The sequence below is a fragment of the Mustela nivalis genome (assembly GCF_964662115.1).
Source record: "Mustela nivalis genome assembly, chromosome: 6".
Taxonomy (NCBI): domain Eukaryota; kingdom Metazoa; phylum Chordata; class Mammalia; order Carnivora; family Mustelidae; genus Mustela; species Mustela nivalis.
Genome location: NC_139025.1, coordinates 88955991 through 88976186, shown reverse-complemented (window position 1 = coordinate 88976186; position 20196 = coordinate 88955991). Strand labels below are relative to the sequence as shown.

General features: G+C 37.8%; 1 protein-coding gene across 1 annotated transcript in view; it reads right to left on the bottom strand.

Moving 5' to 3' along the window:
- Positions 1–5633, bottom strand: part of LOC309867169 (uncharacterized protein) — a 55118-nt gene extending 49485 nt beyond the window's left edge. The window contains exon 1 of the mRNA XM_082735622.1: positions 4677–5633. Within this exon, the coding sequence (XP_082591748.1) occupies positions 4677–4887 (211 nt within the window). The 5' untranslated portion in view covers positions 4888–5633. The remainder of the gene's footprint in view (positions 1–4676) is intronic.
- Between the last annotated feature and the right edge of the window lie 14563 nt (positions 5634–20196).

The window sequence follows — 20196 nt, the reverse complement described above, 5'->3', positions numbered from 1 at the left end:
CTTGCCACTTTATTTTTGTAAATAAAGTTTTAAAGTTTGTAAATAAAGTTTTATTGGAATACAGGCACCCCCCATTCATTTATATATTGTCTCTGACTGCTTTTGTGCTACAACAACAGATTTGAGTGGTTGTGAGACAGTTGATGCTTTTAAAGCAGAAATATTACTATTTGGTCCTTTACAGAAATAGTGCCAGTTCTTGACATAGAAGAATACCATCATATTCTTTTTTTTTTTTTTTAAGATTTTATTTATTTATTTTACAGACAGATCACAAGTTGGCAGAGATGCAGGCAGAGAGAGTGAGGAGGAAGCAGGCTCCCTGCTGAGCAGAGAGCCTGATGCGGGGCTCGATCCCAGGACCCTGAGATCGTGACCTGAGCTGAAGGCAGAGGCTTTAACCCACTGAGCCACCCAGGCGCCCCAACCATCATATTCTTATAAAATTTATTAAATTAAATATAAAAAGTATAAATCATAAATAAAAACTTAAATTGTACTTCCTTATTATTAAGAATTTTTGTTTATTGGAAGACATTATTAAGCAAGAGTGGGAAGTCTTTGTAACACACCTCCAACTGTGGTAAACTGTATTATTTGTTCACTATTCTCATCTCTCGTCTCCCTGGTCCTCTTTATCCTCCCTTCTAGGGAGAAGGTAGTTCCCTACTCCAGTGACTTTGGGCTTGAACTTGTGACTTGTTTTGGCCAATGGTATGTAAATGGACGTGATGTTTCCTATGACTGATAGGTATGCTCCCTCACTCTCTCTCTCTCTCTATATATATGTATTTTAAAGGTTATAAAATACATATATGCATATTTTAAAGATGTATTTATTTGAGAAAGAGAAAGAGTGAGAGAGCTCACTAGTGGGGGAGGGACAGAGGAACAGGGGGAGAATCTCAAGCAGACTCCCTGCTGAGTGTAGAGTCCTCTGTGGGGCTTAATCCCACGACCCTGAGATCATGATCTGAGCCAAACCCAAGAGTGGCGTGCTCAACCTACAGAGCCACCCAGGGACCCTCCAAATAGTTGCTTTTAGAGGGGTTGATAGTTTCTGCTAAGCCCCACCTTTTGTTCTAACTTTCAATCACGAGAACAGGATACCTCAGATATTGAGTCCAATTACCACTCATTTTTTAAGAATGAGAAGATAAATGAAGCCAAGCAAGCCAAGCCAAGCCGAGCCCAGCTTAGTCTAGCAGAGTCTAGAAGTACTGAACAGATCTGCAAACAGCAGGTAAAGTGAGTATGAAATATATATTCAATGTTCTAAGCCACTGAAAATTTTTCAAATTTATTTTTTATTAACATATAATGTATTATTAGCCCCAGGGGTACAGGTCTGTGAATCACCAGGTTTACATATTTCACAGCACTCAAAATAGCACACACCTTCCCCAATGTCCATAACCCAACCACCCTCTCCCTATCCCTCTCCCCCTGGCAACCCTCAGTTTGTTTTGTGAGATTAAGAGTCTCTCATGGTTTGTCTCCCTGCCAATCCCATCTTGTTTCATTTTTTCCTTCCTTACACCCTAAAACCCCACTTTGCCTCTCAACTTCCTCATATCAGGGAGATCATATGATAATTGTCTTTCTCTGATTGACTTATTTCACTAAGCACAATACCCTCTAGTCCCATCCATGTCATTGCAAATGGCAAGATTTCATTTCTTTTGATTGCTGCATAGTATTCCATTGTGTATATATACCACATCTTCTTTATCCATTCATCTGTTGAGGGACATCTAGGTTCTTTCCATAGTTTGGCTATTGTGGACATTGTTGCTATAAGCATTCAGATGCGCATGCCTCTTTGGATCCTTACATTTGTATCTTTAGGGTAAATACCCACTAGTGCGATTGCTGGGTCGTAGGGTAGCTCTATTTTCAACTTTTTCAGGAACCTCCATGCTGTTTTCCAGAGTGGCTGCATCAACTTGCATTCCCACCAACAGTGTAGGAGGGTTCCCCTTTCTCCACATCCTCACCAGCATCTGTCATTTCCTGATTGTTAATTTTAGTCTTTCTAACTGGTATGAGGTGGTATCTCATTGTGGTTTTGATTTGTATTTCCCTGATGCCAAGTGATGTGGAGCACTTTTTCATGTGTCTGTTGGCCATTTGGATGTCTTCTTTGCTGAAATGTCTGTTCATGTCTTCTGCCCGTTTCTTGGACTGGATTATTTGTATTTCGGGTGTTGAGTTTGATAAGTTCTTTATAGATTTTGGATACTAGCCCTTTATCTGAAATGTCATTTGCAAATATCTTCTCCCTGTCAGCTGTCTTTTGGTTTTGTTGACTGTTTCCTTTGCTATGCACTAGCTTTTGATCTTGATGAATAAATCCACTGAAATTTTGAGAATCTTTACTGAGTGGCATAACCTCATGAAAGCTAATACATTGACAAAGGATATGTACCCGCCTGCCAAAAATCCTGCAAATCCATGAGAAAAATAAAAACCCAAGTAGAAATGTGTAAGGATGATAACCAAAATGGCCAATAAGCATATAACAAGTTGCTCAAAATGCAACAAATTCAAATTAAAACTAAGAGGAGATATCAGTACATTCCCTCCAGAATGCCTAAAATCAAAGAAAAAAAAAAAAACACAGCAACCCCACAATATTAGATGTTGACAATGATGTGGAACAACTCATATGATGTTGGTTGGAGAGTAAATTGGCATAATCACTTTTAAAAATAATTTGGTAGTATTTACATGAATATATACATAATCCTACAATCCAAAAATCTACTCCTGGGAATACACCCAAAAGAAATGAGTACAGGTGTGTGATAAAAAAATGTTTGTAAGAATATTAATTATTTGTAGTGTTATTTGTAATAACCCCAAATCAGAAACCCGAACATCCATCTACAGCATACTAGATAGGGGTGCCTGGGTGGCTCAGTTGGTTAAGTGTCTACTTTGGCTCAACTCATGATCTCAAGGGCCTGGGATGCAGCCCTGGGTCCGGCTCCCTGCTCCATGGGGAGTCTGCTTCTCCTTTCCCTCTATCTGCCGCTCCCCCTGCTTGTGCTCTCTCTCTCTGTCAAATAAATAAATAAATAAAATCTTTAAAAAAATTTACAGTAGGGATGCCTGGGTGGCTCAGTGGGTTAAAGCTTCTGTCTTCAGCTCAGGTCATGGTCCCGGGGTCCTAGGATCAAGCCCTGCATGGGGCTCTCTACTCAGTGGGGAGCCTGCTTACCCCCCCGCCCCGCCTCTCCACTTACTTGTGATCTCTGTGAGGTAAATGGATAAAATCTTAAAAAAAAAAAATTTACAGTATACGGGATATACAAACTGTTGCTTATTCAAGGAAATAGCACATTGCAATAAAAAAGAAGAGACCACTGTCAAGCTCATCAACATAGATGGATCTCCTAGGTGTAACTGTGAATAAGACAAGTCAGACACAAATAAGCATATCGTGTATTTCACATCCCATAAATTGCAACAATAGGCAAATTGAGTTTTGGGAACAGAAGTCAGATCAGTTGTTACCTTTGAGGGCAGTAAGCACTGGGAGGGAACATAAAAGAGTTTTTCTAGGGTGCTTGTAAAATTCAGTCTAGATGATGGTTACATGGAAGTGTTTACCTTGCAAAAATTCACTCAGCTGTACATTAAATATTTGTACACTTCATGCTATACTTGGATAAAACATCTACTAAAAAGGAATAGTACGGCCTGTTAACTGAAAGTTAATGCTCACATTATGCTCACATAATGTTCACACACATATACACACACATACCGCTTGAAAGAATTCAATGAAACAAAACAAACATTTTTGCGTGATAAAGTCAGCTTACACATCTTCTGTTTAAGGACTTTTATTTCATTCTGTACCAACTAAAATTTGATAATGATTTTTTTCTTCATGTAAAAATTATATGAGGCATAAAAGTAAGATAATATATAAATAATTTATAATGCCTTCTATTTTACTTTCAGATCTAACAGTCTAAGAAAAATATTCCATAGTAATAGGTCCCTGGTGACACAACAATTGAACATGAACAATTATTCTACAACTGTATTTCTACTAAATGCAGAGTTCGATGAGAAAATCCACTCAAGTATATAGGGCTAGAATATAAGATTCTGGAGGGCAGGTATTTCATGTTTGGACAATAATCTATACCACATTCCTAAAAAATCTGCCTTGTTTGTGGGAAGAGTCAATAAATACTTATCGAAGTAACATAAAATCAGGTAATCCCTGTATTCAACATGAATAATCTACTTTGGCCTCACTGTGTTTTTATATCGCTCTATCGCAGGCTCTGGTTCAAGATGGCTACCTAAGAGGATTCTAATCTCACCTCCTCTCACAAATTCGGGGAATCTACAGCTACGTATGGAAAATTCCATCTGAAAAAACCCTAAAAACTGGCCCAACAAAGGAAGGCCCGCAAGGAAGCAGCCAGGTGAGGCTGGGACACGGTTTCACCATGAAAACAGCGACCCACACTCGAGACGGAACCCCAAATCCAGAGCTCTTCTCTGAAAAGCAAAGGTTTTGAACCGACACCACAACTTTTAAGATCTGCACCTGAGGAGCAAGCCCCCAAAACGTGTAGCTTTGAACGGGGCTCGTTTCCACAAGGCCCACCAGCTGCGAGGATCTGAGAAACCGCTCTCGCCCTTGGACTTACCCGCCTCAGGGTCCAGCACGGAGGCAGCCGATGGAACGACGCCGGACTGTGCCTGGGAACGGCTCGCTCGCTTTTTGCTTGTCACCGAGCCTTGGACAGAGGGGCAGGCGTGGGCTTTGAAACGCCCTGTGGGGCCCTGTCCCCACTTTTGCCCCACCCTGGAGACTAGAGGGCGCCATCTTCGTCTGCTCGCTCTCCCTCCAGGCGCCATTTTCACCAGCTCGCTCTCCCTCCGCCGCGCGCCTGAGCGCCAGCAGGCCTTGAAGGGGAGCTTTTACACGGGTCTGGTGCCCGGGTCTTTGCAACCGTGGCCCAGAAGATGTCCGTGACCTCCCGGCTCTGGCGACCCGGGGGGGCTTGTGTTCCTGGGTCCCACGGGACTGTTGTAACAACTGGAGAGCTAGTTCCCCGCCGGCTGCCCGCGCCGGGGCCCGCACAGACAGCGAGCTGGCCTGACGCAGCGTTTCTGCGAAAAAGGCCTCTTCGCTTGTCCTGGAGCTTCCAACGAAGCTTCAGGTTTGGCTCGCCCGTCGGGCCTAACGAGGGAAGAGCTCTGGAGCTCTCATTGCTTTCAGGGCAAGCCGGCAAGTGCTCACCATCTTGGCACTTTCCCCCCGCGACAGCTCAGTCGTGTCTCACAGACAGTGACTTACACACTCATCTGGGGCCCTATTTGCCGCCTCGAGATCGCCTGGCACATGTGGCCATGGCGTTTACTCTATACCATATTATTACAGACTCTCTTTTTTACACACTGTCTGGTAAAGGCAATGAATGCTGAGGTCAGGCCAGAGAACCAAGTCAAACAATGTTTTTGATTTCTTCGTCAAAGAAAAGTTGACCTGGAGATGAGCCTTGATTAACTAGTAAAATCTGGACAATCATAGAAAAGGGGCAAGGAGACTGATTTTATGCAGCAATGTCAGACAGCATGGGGGGAAAGTACAAAATGGGTAAGACTACCAGGATTCGGTTTGCTGATATCAGAGGCACAGTGACTATTAGAGGAAAAATGAAACAAGCTATGAGTGCTCTAGCCTGTGCTTTTCTAGTACCCAGTGCATATGAACCATCTTGTTGAAAAGTGGATTGTGATTTCGCAGGCTTGGTTGGGGCCCGAGATACTGCGTTTCGAAAAAGCTCCTGGGTGACACTAATGATGCTGGTCTGCAGGTGCACTTTGAGTAGCGATAGTCTAGAATGCATAAAAAAGATTTCAAATTTGGTTGGATGGAAAACATGGGGCCAGAGAGGGAAAAATACAGGTAGATTATGGTACTAATGAAAACAACAATAATAACCACTTACTGAATTTTTATATAAATTATCTCTAATTCTTATACTAGTCAGTTACAAAAGCAACCACAAAGGAGCCAAGAATATCAATGTAAAAAACAGGGATGAAGAGGGAGACAAGGACTTTATTAAGGCAAGATAAGGCAGAGAGGACCCAGAAAGTAATGAAGACACAATGCACAGTGGCATGCTTTGGGGTTTTCTTTGGAATCCCATATCAATATTAAAGTGTGGATGACACAGGGTTGCCTTGATGGTCTGGAATGGCTTTGAAGCAATCAAAGAGACCTCTACCTGAGCTTGCAGGGTCTAACTTTATATTCATAAAAAAAAAAAAAAAAAAAAAAAAAGAGCAAAAACAGGTTGGTTTCATAAAGAAAAGTGCTGAGACTATGCTCTTCCCTTTAGGTAGTTTGCCTGCCTTAACCTCCCTCCCCGAGTAAGTCATTTGCTGCTGATTTGTAATTACCTGGTGTAACAGTCTGAGTTCACATTAGGGACCAGAGACTGTAAAGAATATCATAGGATATACTTAGTTACCTGTAGATAGAGCACTGACATTTCAGACTCTCGCCTTAGGAGGCAGAATACTTTGGGGTTTATAAATAGAATGAGAAACGTGTAGAAATTTGAATATAAAAATAAGGAAAACCTCTCCTAGGTCTGGTTGCGATGAGTAGCTTGGCAGCTCCCTAGAACGTTAAGAGGGTGGAGCTGGCCAACCTACTCTTGTAGGAAGCCCAGGGAAGTGCTGGTAGGAGGGCCATGTTGGGATAGATGAATGACCTGTCCTGTCAACACTATTTGGAGGTCAGTGTCCTCAGGGAAGAGGATCTAAGGCCAGATGTCTGTAGAATATGCTCTCTGCCCTGCTTAACTTTCTATTGCCAACATATGAATTTTCAGTACGTGTTTATACAGCTGCTAAAGTCAAGCTTTGTGCTAGAAAATAGAAACTGTAGGCAGGAAATATCCCTTTTCAAAATTAGGACAGATATCCAAAAGTTAGCTAAAGCATGTATGTTCTACTCACCTTAAAACATTGTCAGTGTCAGGTGCATAAAACTTTCAGATAAAGAGGTATGCAGGACAATGAGAAATGTATTTATCTTTTTACTTGTGCTTAAACAACTACAAATAATTTTTACTCATTTTCATCACAAAGTAGTACAATAATCGCTATAGAAACTGTAAAATACTGGTAAGAAGAAGAGAAAGTAACCACCCATAGTACCACAACTTAGTTGACATTTTGGTGTGTGTTTTTCCAATCTCTTTTCCTTGCATTATTTTATTTGCTACTTGACATAGTTGTCAGTGCCCATATTAATTTGAATCCTGCTTTTGAAAGTTAACATACCAATTCTCAGCGTAACAGATGAAGCCTTCCAGTGGTGTTTCTTATGTTGAAATTATCAAGCATTTCATCCTTAGAAGGTTAAGAAGATTAGTATGAATGGATAGTTCTATTAAATAGAATGCACAGCCCAGAAGTCATGGCCTTTTCTTTAGTGTTAAGACTTTGTAAGTGTAGTTTAAAAACTTCATAGCATTAGTCTCTACTTCTATCAGATCTATAACCGGAGATTGTATTGTGAGGAAGTAAGATTTTTTTTTCTTGCTGAATACCTGAATTTCTTGTGTAGGAATCCATCTATAAAATACCAGATAATAAAGTTAAGCCCAGGGTTTGGTGTGGATTAAAGGAACTGGGATGATTTCTTTCACCTCACTGACTACCACTATGACCTTAAGTTTTCTTTTTTAGTTTGAAATATACATTATTAAGGAGAACTTTACATGAAAATTAAAATGCACTCATTTTTATACTTAGAGCCTGATGAATTTTGACAGAATTTCTACACTCATATAACCACTATCAAAATTAAGATTTAGAATAATACTATCACTCCACAAAGAACTCTTGGGCTGCTTTCCACCCCATCTTTTCCCACTCCTGGCCTTGTGCAATCCCCAATCTATTTGCTAGTCCGTAGATTAGCTTTGCCTATTCTAGGATTTTATATAAAGAGAATCATATAGTATATGTTCCACTGCATTTTATTTCTTTTGCTCAGTGAAATATTTTTGAGGTTCATTTGTGTTGTATATATCAATTTGTTCCCTTCTATCTCTAAGTAGGTTTCCTTGTATATAGGGGTTTCACAGTTTGTGTATCCAATCAGGAATATAGGATATTTAGATTGTGACCAGAAATTTTCACGTATAGTTTTTTTTTTTTTTTTAAGAATACAAGCTTTTATTTCTCTCAAATAAATACTTTAGGGAAAGAACCACTGTGTTTATGATAAATAGGTTTAACTTTGTAGGAAATTGCCAAACTGCTTTCCAGAGTGGCTGTATTATTTTATATGTATCAGAGTTCTAGTTCTGAATCTTCACCACCACTCAGTGTTGTCAAACACCTTGGGGGTGTGAAGTGACATCTCAATGTAGTTTTAACTTGCATTTCCCTTACGGCTAATGAGGCTAAGCATCTTTTCATGAACGTCTTTTGTTTGACCATTTATATACTTTCCTTGAGGAAGTGTCTGTTCAAATATTTTGCTCATTTTTAAAAGCTAGGCTATTTGCTTGATAGAGTTTCTTAAAAACAGCTTTATTGAGGTATAATTGATACAAATAACTGCAGGTATTTAAGGGTACAATTGGTAAGTTTTGAAATGTGTCTACATATGAAGTTATCACTGCACTCAAAATAGTGAACATATCCATGGTTTTTTTGCCTGAATGCCAACCCAAACCCTCGACCCCGTAACCACTGGCATCCCCAAGCAACCACTGATACGTTTTTAAATCTAAAGAACTCTTCCTTTTGTTATTTTAGTGGCTTCTTTTGTTTATAACAAAACTTATAACTTATCGCAGCTTACCTTCAAGTGGTATTACACCATACGGAGTAGATAAACTTTTTAATAGTGTACTTCTATTTCTTCCCTCCCTTCACGTTATGCTCTTACACGTTTTACATGTATGAGAGGTTATAAACTCCACAATATAGTGTTATTATTTTTGTCTAAAAATCCATTATATTTTATTTATACCCCTTTGAATTTTTAGTGGGTCTTAAATATTCATCTTTAATAACAGTCTACCTTCAAATAATATTAACTTATTTCCTGTGTAGTATAAGAAACTTAAAAATTCATACTCCAAATTCCTCTCTCCTATCTTCTGTTCTAATATTTTTTATCTTTCATACTTTTGATTTGATGTGTTTTATCATTTTTGAAAAATTCTTGGCCATTGTGTGTTCAAATATATCTTCGGCCTAATTCTTTCTTTCCTCCTCTTTAATATTCAATTATACAAAATTTAGACTCTGATAATTCTTGGATGCTTTTTCTGTTGTGTTTTGATTTCATTCCTTTTTGTCTTTGTGCTTTGATTTATGAAATTTCTATTGTCCTATTTTTTAGTTTACTGATTCTTTCCTTAGTTGTGTTGAGTCTACCTCCAAGCCTGTCAAAGATATTCATCTTGTTACCGTGCTTATTTCTAGTATTTCCATTAGATTTTTCCATCTGTTGGCTGAACCTCTCTTAATACGTTTTGTCCATCTTTTTAAATTTTATTTTTTTTATTTATTTTGACACAGAGAGATCACAAGTAGGCAGAGAGGCAGGCAGAGAGAGAAGAGGAAGCAGGCTCCCCGCTGAGCAGAGAGTCCAATGTGGGGCCAGATCCCAGGACCCTGAGACCATGACCTGAGCTGAAGGCAGAGGCTTTAACGGACTGAACCACCCAGGCACCCCGACATTTTGTCCATCTTTTAAACTAGAGCTACTGACATATTTTTAAAATGTTTTTATTAACATATACTATATTATTAGTTTCAGAGGTAGAATTTAGTGATCCATCAGTTGCATATAACACCCAGTGCTCATTATATCAAGCGTACTCCTTAATGCCCATCACCTGGTTACCCCATCCCCACCTACATCCCTTCCAGTAACCCTCAGTTTGTTTCTTAGAGTTAAGGGTTTCTTATGATTTGTCTGTTTTCATCTTATTTTATTTTTCCCTCCCTTCCCCTATGTTAATCTGTTTTGTTTCTTAAATTCTCATATGAGTGAAATCATACAGTGTTTGTCCTTCTCTGATGACTAAGAGCCACTGACATATTTAGAGCACTTTTTTTTTTTTTAAGATTTTATTTATTTATTTGACAGAGAGAGATCACAAGCAAGCAGAGAGGCAGGCGGGGGTGGGGTGGGGTGGTGGGAGCAGGCTCCCTGTTGAGCAGAGAGCCCGATGTGGGGCTCAATCCCAGGACCCTGAGACCATGACCTGAGCCGAAGGCAGAGGCTTTAACCCCTGAGCCACCCAGGCACCCTAAGAGCACTTATTTTTAACTCCATGTCTAATAGTTTTAGTACCTGGTTCATCTTTGGTCTGGTTAGGCTTATTCCCTAGTCTCTTCACAATAGATTTTCTTTTTCTTCAGAATGCTCATATTTACATAGAGCAGTAAAAACCAAAGTAAACAGTATTTATGTATAGAAATAGGCAAGGCTTTTCTTCTAGGTCATTAGTGTTTGAGTTTGTATCTAAGTACCAAGGAGTGAGTTGTTTTATATTTGTATATTGTTGCTATGATTACCTTCTGTGCAAACCAACTGCAAAACTTTCTAGCATTATCTTATATATGGTATGGGTTACTCAAGAGTTATGTTTCTTTTCCATCTTCTACTTTTATCCTTCTTTGTGCTTATGCTTCAGAGTGGGGTTTTTTTCTCCATCCACTTGACTTTCTTATAATGGAAAACTGTGAGTGCTTGCTACTCACTGTTTGGCCTAGAGGTAGGAGCAAAGGTGATTCTGTGTATCCTAGTTCAGCCTTAGTTTTAGGCGTATGTGGCAGCCAAATTTTGCCATGGTCGGTCTCATGTGTGAGAGTTTTCAGCCCCTCTTCAGCAATAGGAGACCATTCATGGTCCAGGTTTTCCATCCCTTCTCCAGGGATGCAAGAACTTCTTCTTTTACCCTTATTTCAGATTCAAAGGGGCTTTCTTTATCTGTGCCCTAGAAGCACAGGTTTTCTGCCCTTTGCCCACTGGACTAAGAGTTCAATCCCACAAGGGAGAAGGATCTGGTGGAGCTTTGGGATTTTTCCATAGCAGTGGTTGCTTCCCTTTCCAGGTTTATAGTATTGAGAAAGGATTTCTCTGGTCTCTTGCCCTTACCACAGCCTTTTTCCTTGATGCCCAGTAAATGTCAGTAGAAAAGAACCTGTAAGTGGACCATCCTTTGCTCAGCAGTTCTCAGAGATTATATATGCTCTTGTTAGCTCACAATGAGCCCTTAAAATTTGTTAAAAATTTTAGAGGAAATCTTACTTATGTGGAGTATCTCTCCCTCACGTATTCTGCTACAATTTAGCCAGAGCTCACTTCCTTTCTATTTGGAAGGGCCTGTGCTTTCATAGATTTCAGGTTACTTTGGTTGCTTTGTGGTGTCAGTTCTCTGCTGGATACAAAAAAAGTTATTATTTTTTTGTTTATGTGACTTTTTATTATTGCTGGGTGTGAATGACACTTTCAAAACCCTTTTAATATTCTCCCATAGATATAAATGTCTTTAAAGCATTAATAACATATTTTGTGTTTGAGATATACTTGATATGTTTTTTCCTTTTTCTTTAGAGATAAAATATTTGATATGCATAGCCCCCTGGTTCTATTCCCTGAGCTGCTCTGAAGCTTTTTTTTTTTTGAAAAAGAAGTCTATGACATTCTATAATATTTACTGAATGAATGACTTGGGATGGTGGAAATGAGGAGACTTTCACTAGCTAAGGCAAGCTGGAAACATCTGGGAAATTACCAGAAGAGTAATTTATAGGCACAGAAACAATAGACTTTTGGGCATGCTAGTAGTTTTTTGCCCACAAAAGTCTAAGCATCGAAATCCTGATTCAAAATATAATATAAATTGTGTCATTGGGAATGAGGTGGCAATGTTACCTACATATACATTAAGCTAACCTTGAAAACAAGTAAAGATATTTACTGATGACTTGAATGAGGGAGATCCTATGTAAATAGTTCAAGCAATTAAATTATTATCATAAATGATTTATTCTCAAAGAGTGGCCATGGTTGAAACACCATATGTCAGAGTGATTGCTCTGAACAGTTTAAACTTGTTAGTACACTGATGGTGGATATGCTTGGAAAAACAATTTTCTCTAATATTAACAACTTCTTATGTTATATAAGAAGTATTTTTATTATTTTTAACTACAATAGCCCAACAGGCTATTGTATAGATTATTTTAAAAAATTATCTGGAAAATTATTAGTATAATATGACCAACGTACATGTATTCTACCTTCGCAAAAAATAATGCTTTAATTAGTTTTGACAGTTTGACACCTCAAACTGTGACATTTTGAAGATGAAGCACAAAATACAACATTATTTAAGTCCTTTTCTGGAATCTATCATTGATGTCGAATAATGCAAGATGAGGCAAATCACAGGGGAAATAAGATATGCATTAATATATGTGTGATGAAAATATTAACTTCCAGGTATTGAAAGAGAATCCTTATTGGCATGAGAACTCCTTATGTCTCCATTTTGTGACTTCTAAACCGTGAGGAAGTGATAGTAAGGGAATTACTCTTTTGACAGTACACTGAGTCCCTTTGAGGAAAAACCACTACACTCTCATAGTGTCATATTTTTTATTTTTTTGGAAAAAAAAAAAGAACTTTTCCCCTCTTTCTTCCTTCTCAGTCCCTAAGTATGCTAGTAGAGACTCATGGTTAGGAGTTGTTTAAGCCAAATAAGGCAATAATTGAAGTTTTTAAAATTGATTTGTAGATTTTATTAATTTTGGTCTTTTTGAGGCTGCCATTAATTATTTTTAAATATTTGAATTAGTTGTATTTATCATAAATTAGAATCAAGGCTTACTTATGCATTCTCATGGAGGACTCAATTAAAAATGTGAAAAGAAACAAAAACAACAGCTAGCACTCCTGCGAACTCAGCTTGCTTAATTTTTCAAAGTCCTGTTAATAAAATCAACATGACTAATTTGCATTTCTGAGTGGATAAATAGATATTAGAAAAGGAAAAATGTTCTTTGTGATCAGATCAAAGTGAAATAAAAAAGCAAAATTTCTTCTACAAATGTAAAAAAGTTATTTCCACTTAGGGCATTTCTGCAGAGTTCAGAGTCTATATTAGAACTCTGTCTATAGCCAGGATTATTACCTAGGACTGGATTGTGTTATCATTAAATAGGCAAACTGTTTATAGAATGACAAAAATAAAGTTATCTCCTGTGTACCAAATGCCAGCAGTATCCCTCAGTCACTGTGGTAACTAAAACAAGCCAACAAACAAAAACACAAAAACATTCTACAAATTTCCAGTGTACCCCTTGGGAGCAATACTACTCCTTTGAGATCCATAGGCTTACCATCAAAAGGCCAAAGAACCGGTGAGGACCAACAGCCTCACCATTGTGAACTGGAAAAGCAGATACACTTGACATACTTACTTAGCAAAACCTGAAAAGCTGATTTGAAGCTGGGAGTCAGGAAAACTGATAATTAAATAAACCATGAATAAAGAGACTCAAGAATTTGTGACCATATGTATCTTCAGAAGTGGGGGTAAATGTAGGGCTAAAAGCAAAATTGTACAGAAATCTGTTTTGGCAGAGGCTATGTGGGGCTTGATCTCAGAACCCAGAGATCATGACCTGAGCTAAAATCAGGTGTTGGACGCTTAACCAACTAATTCACCCATGCGCCCTGGTATGAAAATCTGTTTTAAGTCTGGAGGCTCTGACCGAAAAACCATTAAGTGAATATCTCCACTTGAATGAGACATTTCCATTTCTGACCCTTGGTTCCACTTGGTTTCCAGAATCCTGACAGCCAGTATTGGATCCTCTGGTCAGTGGCTTGCAGGCTTCTTCTCAGGGACTTTCAATAGCCTAAGAAGAGCTAAAGCAAATGATTTCAGTGTTACCTGATAAAACAAGTCAGTCAGATAACCATACAGTGAAACCCCTGGTTCACTTTTACCAGTAAGCCCGTCCCGGAGCTGAGATCATCAAGTCAATTTATACAGCCCCATGATTACAGATGAGTGGGAAATTAGGCATCACTTTGTGCCAATGCTGGAGACTCAAATAAACAAAGAAATGCAACCCAGGGGGAAGAATCTAGACTGGGCTAAGAAGCCTCCAAAAATTGTGCACTTCTTGGGGCACCTGGATGGCTCAGTGTTGGGCCCCTGCCTTTGGCTGGGGTCGTGATGGGATGGAGTCTCTCTGCTCAGCGGGGGGCCTGCTTCCCCCGCCCCCTGCCTGCCTCTCTGCCTACTTGTGATCTCTGTCCGTCAAATAAATAAATAAAATCTTTAAAAAAAAAATGAGCCCTTGTAACCCTATCAAAGAAAAATACTACATCCCTCAAGTACATAACAGGTTACTACAAAAAGAAAGACCATAGACAAAAAGAGTTAATGAAAAGTAATAAAGTAAGAAGTTAAAAAAAAAAAATCAGAAGATGAAATGAGGATTTGCCAAGAAAGTAGACCTAAAATGAGAGACTTTGATCTTCTCAGCAGTTCCAGGAAGTAAGAATGAAATGGACAGGCAAAAACAGTCCAGTAAGCCATTCAAGAAGACCAGACAGAAAAGTCTTTCCTGGGTTATGTCTGGTGCTTTTCCAGGGGATAGATAGATAGATAGATAGATAGATAGATAGATAAAGGTCCTCTCAGGGCACCTTTAGTCCAGTGATACTGCTGAGGACAAATTAGAGGATGTCAGTACAGCTCTTAGTCCCCATTTACTGGAGAGTTTGAAACAAAAAAGAATGTCCTTCTGAAGCCTGAAGGACTAACCCAGAAGACTTGAAGTCCTTCTGATGTGCTCAGAATGAAGTGTGGTGTATAAAAAGGTGTGGTGGGTCACTGACTTGAGCTATTGCATGCTAACTCATCCTACACTGTGCCTGACTGGGAGTGGGTCTCAAGCGGCTGTCGCCTCTGAATACTCCTTTCTAGGACGGTATCTTAAACAGAAAGAGATTTAGATTTAAAATCATTTTAATATGGTAATAGCATTTTTCTAAATAGAAAAAAGGAATTCTACTTGCAGATAATTTTTTTCTGAACTGTAAATTTATTTTATGAAAAGTTTTACAAAGGCATACAAATTAAGTGACATTTAATTTGTTAAAAATAATAAAATTATATGGAATTGGATATGCTCCAGAAATTCTAGGGTACCTGCAGTAGCCTTAGGTTATAAATGCAAATATATTTCATTACAATTTTGTTCTACAATCAACGCAGCGTACATAAAAAAACTGAATAAAGCTAGATTGTTTGATAAACATCACTTTCAAACAATGGCAGCTGAAGTCCTATATTGTATTGGAATCCTTTAGATGGTTAAACTTTTTAGAGATGGCTTCATTACTTGGCATCCATCTGTGGAGATTTAGGTTGTAAGTATAAACTCTCATGACATTGGATGAGACACACTGAGAAAGGACCATCTATAATTGTATATAATAGGGAAAATGATTTCTTTTGGGGAAAATCTGAAAATTAAATACTTGTAAGACTACTGCTCACAATAAAAGGTTTTATTTTTGCAATCAAATGATAAAAATGTGAATAAATCGGATAACTACAAGGCCACAATATGTCAATTTAGACCCCTCTGCCAGGACTATGTCCTAATTGTTTTCTGTCTTTCCTTTTTCTATTTGAATGTATGCATCACTATCAGCGTGGCTCTTTCCTCACACTTATTTTATGTGATAATGATTATTTATCCTCTAGAATATGAGCTAGACTTGGAAAATTGAATCTAGTTTGGGCCATGGAGCCAAGCAGACCATATCTACCTTTACATTTTTTAGATTGTAGCTTTTACCATTTCAGATAATTCTGTATCTCAGAGCACTTGGATATTTTCCATCCATATGGCATCTTCGAGCTTTGGAAAGGAATCAGTTGTTAGTATTTTCCCAATGAAATAGGATTTACTCTGTTCTTCCTCTTCTACTCATAGGTATAACTATAGTAGTCAGCCATGACAGTGCCGTTGTGAATGCAGAATTTGGTACAGGTTTTTTTTTTTTTTTGGCACAGTTAGAACAAGGAGTATTTTATTGCCATTCAGGTAGATTGAAGGTTCTTATCCTTTAAGGTCACCCAGACTTCTGGCCTGTCATCTCTTTCAAATCTCTCTACTTGTGCTTCCTGTTTTGCCCTTTCATTTTAGATTCATTCTGTATTTCCTTTGTGCTCGAGGCATCCTCTAACAATGGCAGCACCAACTGCTGAAGAGTGAAACATTCAATCTAACCACTGGGATTTTATTTTGTTTAATGCTAAATTACTTATTCAGTATGGTGTGGTAAACGAAATGTAGTAAAGCTAAGAGAAACTACCCCTATCTTTGCTAATAAACACAACTCACATTTAAAATTCGTTCTAAAACAGGTCCTTCTTCTGCAATCTTATACTGGCTGGCATTCTCTGAAGAGAATCTAATCATCCAATATGATATATTTCCCTGATTTCTGTGTTAAGTAAACACATTTTGTTTAAAATGCTACCTAATGTTTCTTTTCCACTCAAAATGCCATTTTTCCTTTATTTCTCCTCCTAAACTATTTTCAGGACCTTACTATATGCAAAAAACTAACTGGCACAAATTTTATCCTTGAGGCACTTATAAGGGAGTATGGGAAACAGAGGAGTGGAAATAACTGTATGACAATACAAATTGCTAACACATAAGGAGATCTTACTATGTCCTGAACATCGTATGACGGACGTTGCATGATGATCACAGGGAATCTCATTTAATCCTCAGAATAGCACTGCAGGATAGGTTAATGTTGCCTTCACCATAACAGATGAGGATATGTGTCCAGGGACTTTGGATTTCTGGCCTAGGTTGAAGACAATAAAATTTCTGATTTCAGAGCAGAGGGATTTTCACATGATGACTCACAATCTCTCCAAGGCAGGAATGTGGACAGAAGATAATACATATCCTAAAAGTGATGCAGATCAAATCTACTGGGAATGCAGAGAAGGGGTAAGGGTAGGTGGGGAAGGTGGGATCAGGAATGGATTTGTGGAGTAGTTGGTAATTAAATGGAGTCTCGCATGACATCAGGGTGTTAAGATAGTGTGTGTGTTTATGTCTTGATCTATAATTAGCCTTCCTTAAAAATGGAAGCACATAATCAGTGTGTGACTAACATTGCCGAAGAAAGTATTAACCACCAAATATTTCAGTATGAGAAACAATTCAGTATATTTTACAAAAAAAAAAAAAAAAATAAGACTTGGAGAAGAGGTCCTTTGAGGTAGTAATGAAAGAGAGAAGAGTAGGAGTCTTTACCTTGGTGAATAAAAGGTTGAGATTTGTTAACGTGTCAAGTTTAGATTGTCATTGTAATGGGAAAAGACAGTCCACTTCTACTTTTAGCTCTGTACATGTTCAGTAATAAGTTTAAACATGCATACTGGAGTTCAGAAGTTGATGTTAGCAAAAATCAATTTCATTCACTTTATACATTTGAAAAATCCAAAAACTTTGGAAAAAAGATCCAGTTTATTAAGTCTGTAAGGCTTCATAGAGCTTGGATTTATTTTGATTTTCAGAGAAGAAAAGTGATAGTATCTGGTTATAGATACAATATATAAAAATATAAATATAAAGTATTAATTCTAATAATATCATATAAAATATATATGAAAATTCATTTAATGATATACTATAGAAAATAATAAAAAGAGGTTAATTTTATTAACTATATTTGCTTTAATTAACTCATTAGTGTTAATTGTTTAATGACTTAAAAAGATAGGTACAACATAATAGTTGAAAAACAGTGAATTATTTATAGGTAATTTGGAAGCAGATGAATAAGAACTTGAGTGGTAGCCAGCTATCTCTTTTACTGGAAGAGTAACTTGTGGTTCACATAAAATAACTTATTAAAATTTTTAGTGTTGTATATTATCAGTATACACAAAATAAAAAAGAATAATGAATCCTATGTTCCCATTACCTAGAGTCAGTAATTACTAACCTTGTTGCCAAACTTGCTCCATTTATCCTCATCCCCTACATTTTTATATATGCTAGAATCTTTTAAAAAAAATTTCAGACATCATGCCATTTGACTCTAAATACTTCACTACATGTTGCTAACAACTGAGATTTTAAAATGTAGTTACAATACCATTATTACATTTAACAAAGCCAGTAACATTTTATCATCCAGTACCTAGTTCATATTCAAACTTTTTCAACTGTTCTAAAAAAATGCTTTTTTACAGTTGGTTTACTCGGTAAAAGATCTAAACAAGGCCCGAGCAGTACACTTTATTTGGTTGTCTAAGTCTGTAACAGGTCCTCCTCATTTCTTTAGAAGAAATACTATCATTTGTCCTTTGGAATATTCCATATTTTGGGTTTGGCTGTTCTATTTCCTTGTTGTATCAAATAACTTGTTTCTTTACCCTCTACTTTCCATAATGGTGGTAATATGTAGATGTTTGGTTATATTCAGGATAAGATGACTCATTTTAAAATTTCTTAGAAATGCTTGCAAAAGACAATTGTCAGTATGTTATAGAATTATTTATTATCTCAGGTGAGTCTATAATTTTATATACAGTAAAAATGAGGTATGTTTTATATAATAAAATGAATGGTTCACAAGTATTCAATTTGAAGAGTTTTGACAATTCTATACTCCCACATACCCACTATCCAAAACTAGACATGGCACATTTTCATCACCCGAGAAAGTTCCTTTATGCCCCTCTCCAGTCAGTCTTCCCTTCCAGAGGCAACCATTCTCTGATTTCATTCAGCACACACTCCTTTACCAGTTCTTGGATTTTATATAAATGGCTTCTTTTTCTCAAGAAAACATTTTTAGGAATCATCCTTATTGTTGCATGAGTCAGTAGTTCTTAACCTTTTTACTGCTGAGTAGCATTCTGTTGTATAACTACGCCTCAACTTGTTTATCAATTCTGCTGAGGAATATCTGGATTGTGTCCAGTTTTTGACTGCTCTGAATATAGCTTCTCTAAACATTCTTTTCTTTCGGCTTTATGGAAGTATAATTAACACATGAGATTGTAGAATGTAGAATACAAATGTGATGATTTGATATTTGAAAGATTCCCACTAACCAGTTCATTAACACAAATGTCACCTTATTCATTCATCCACTCATCCATTCATTCATTCAGGGAGAACAGTTAAGTTCTACTCTTTTAGCAAATTAAAAAAAAATATTTTATTTATTTATTTGACAGAGAGAATGAGAGAGCACAAGAAGGGGGAGCGGCAGAGGGAGAGGGAGAAGCAGGCGGAGGAGAAGGCCCAACACGGGCCCCCAATCCCTGGGTTCCCGGACCCAAGCCAAAGGTAGACACTCAACTGACTGATCCACCTAGGTGCCCCTCTTTTCGCAACTTTTAATTACACAGGGGTGCCTGGGTGGCTCACTTGGTTGGGTATCAGACTCTTGGTTTCAGCTTAGGTCATGATCTCATGAGCTCAGGGTCATGGGATCAAGCCCCACCCCCACAACCCCATATGGGCTCCAGTCAGTTCAGAATCTACTTGAGATTCTTTCTCCCTCCCCCTCTGCTTCTCACACCCCAACCCCACTCATACATGCTCTCTCTCTCAAATAGTCTTTAATTAAAAAAAAATTCTACAATATAGTACACATTCTTTTTGTCGAAATATACTTTCCTCTCTCTTGGGTAAAAACCAAGGTATGATCTCTAAGATACCCTTCTGGAACTTAAGAACATTTGCCTATTTCAAATGTTTCAAAGACCTTCTGGAAGATTTAAAGTTCTAGCTTTTATGTTTAGGTCTATAATCCACTTTGAATTAATTTTTGGTTAGGGTGTGAAGGGTCTTTTTTCATCCAGGCATTTTAATAGTTTTTCCAGCACCATTTGTTAAAAAGACACTGCTTTTCACACGAATCTTGTGCCTTTGTTGTAAATCAATAGCTTGTTTACATGTAGATCTATTTACATCTCCTTATTCCAGTAATAAACTGTCCTGATTATTTTAGCTTTAGAGCAAGTCTTGAATTCAGAAGGTGGAAATTCTTCAACTTTGTCTTTTCAAGGTTGTTTTGACTGTAGTTTGCATTTCCAA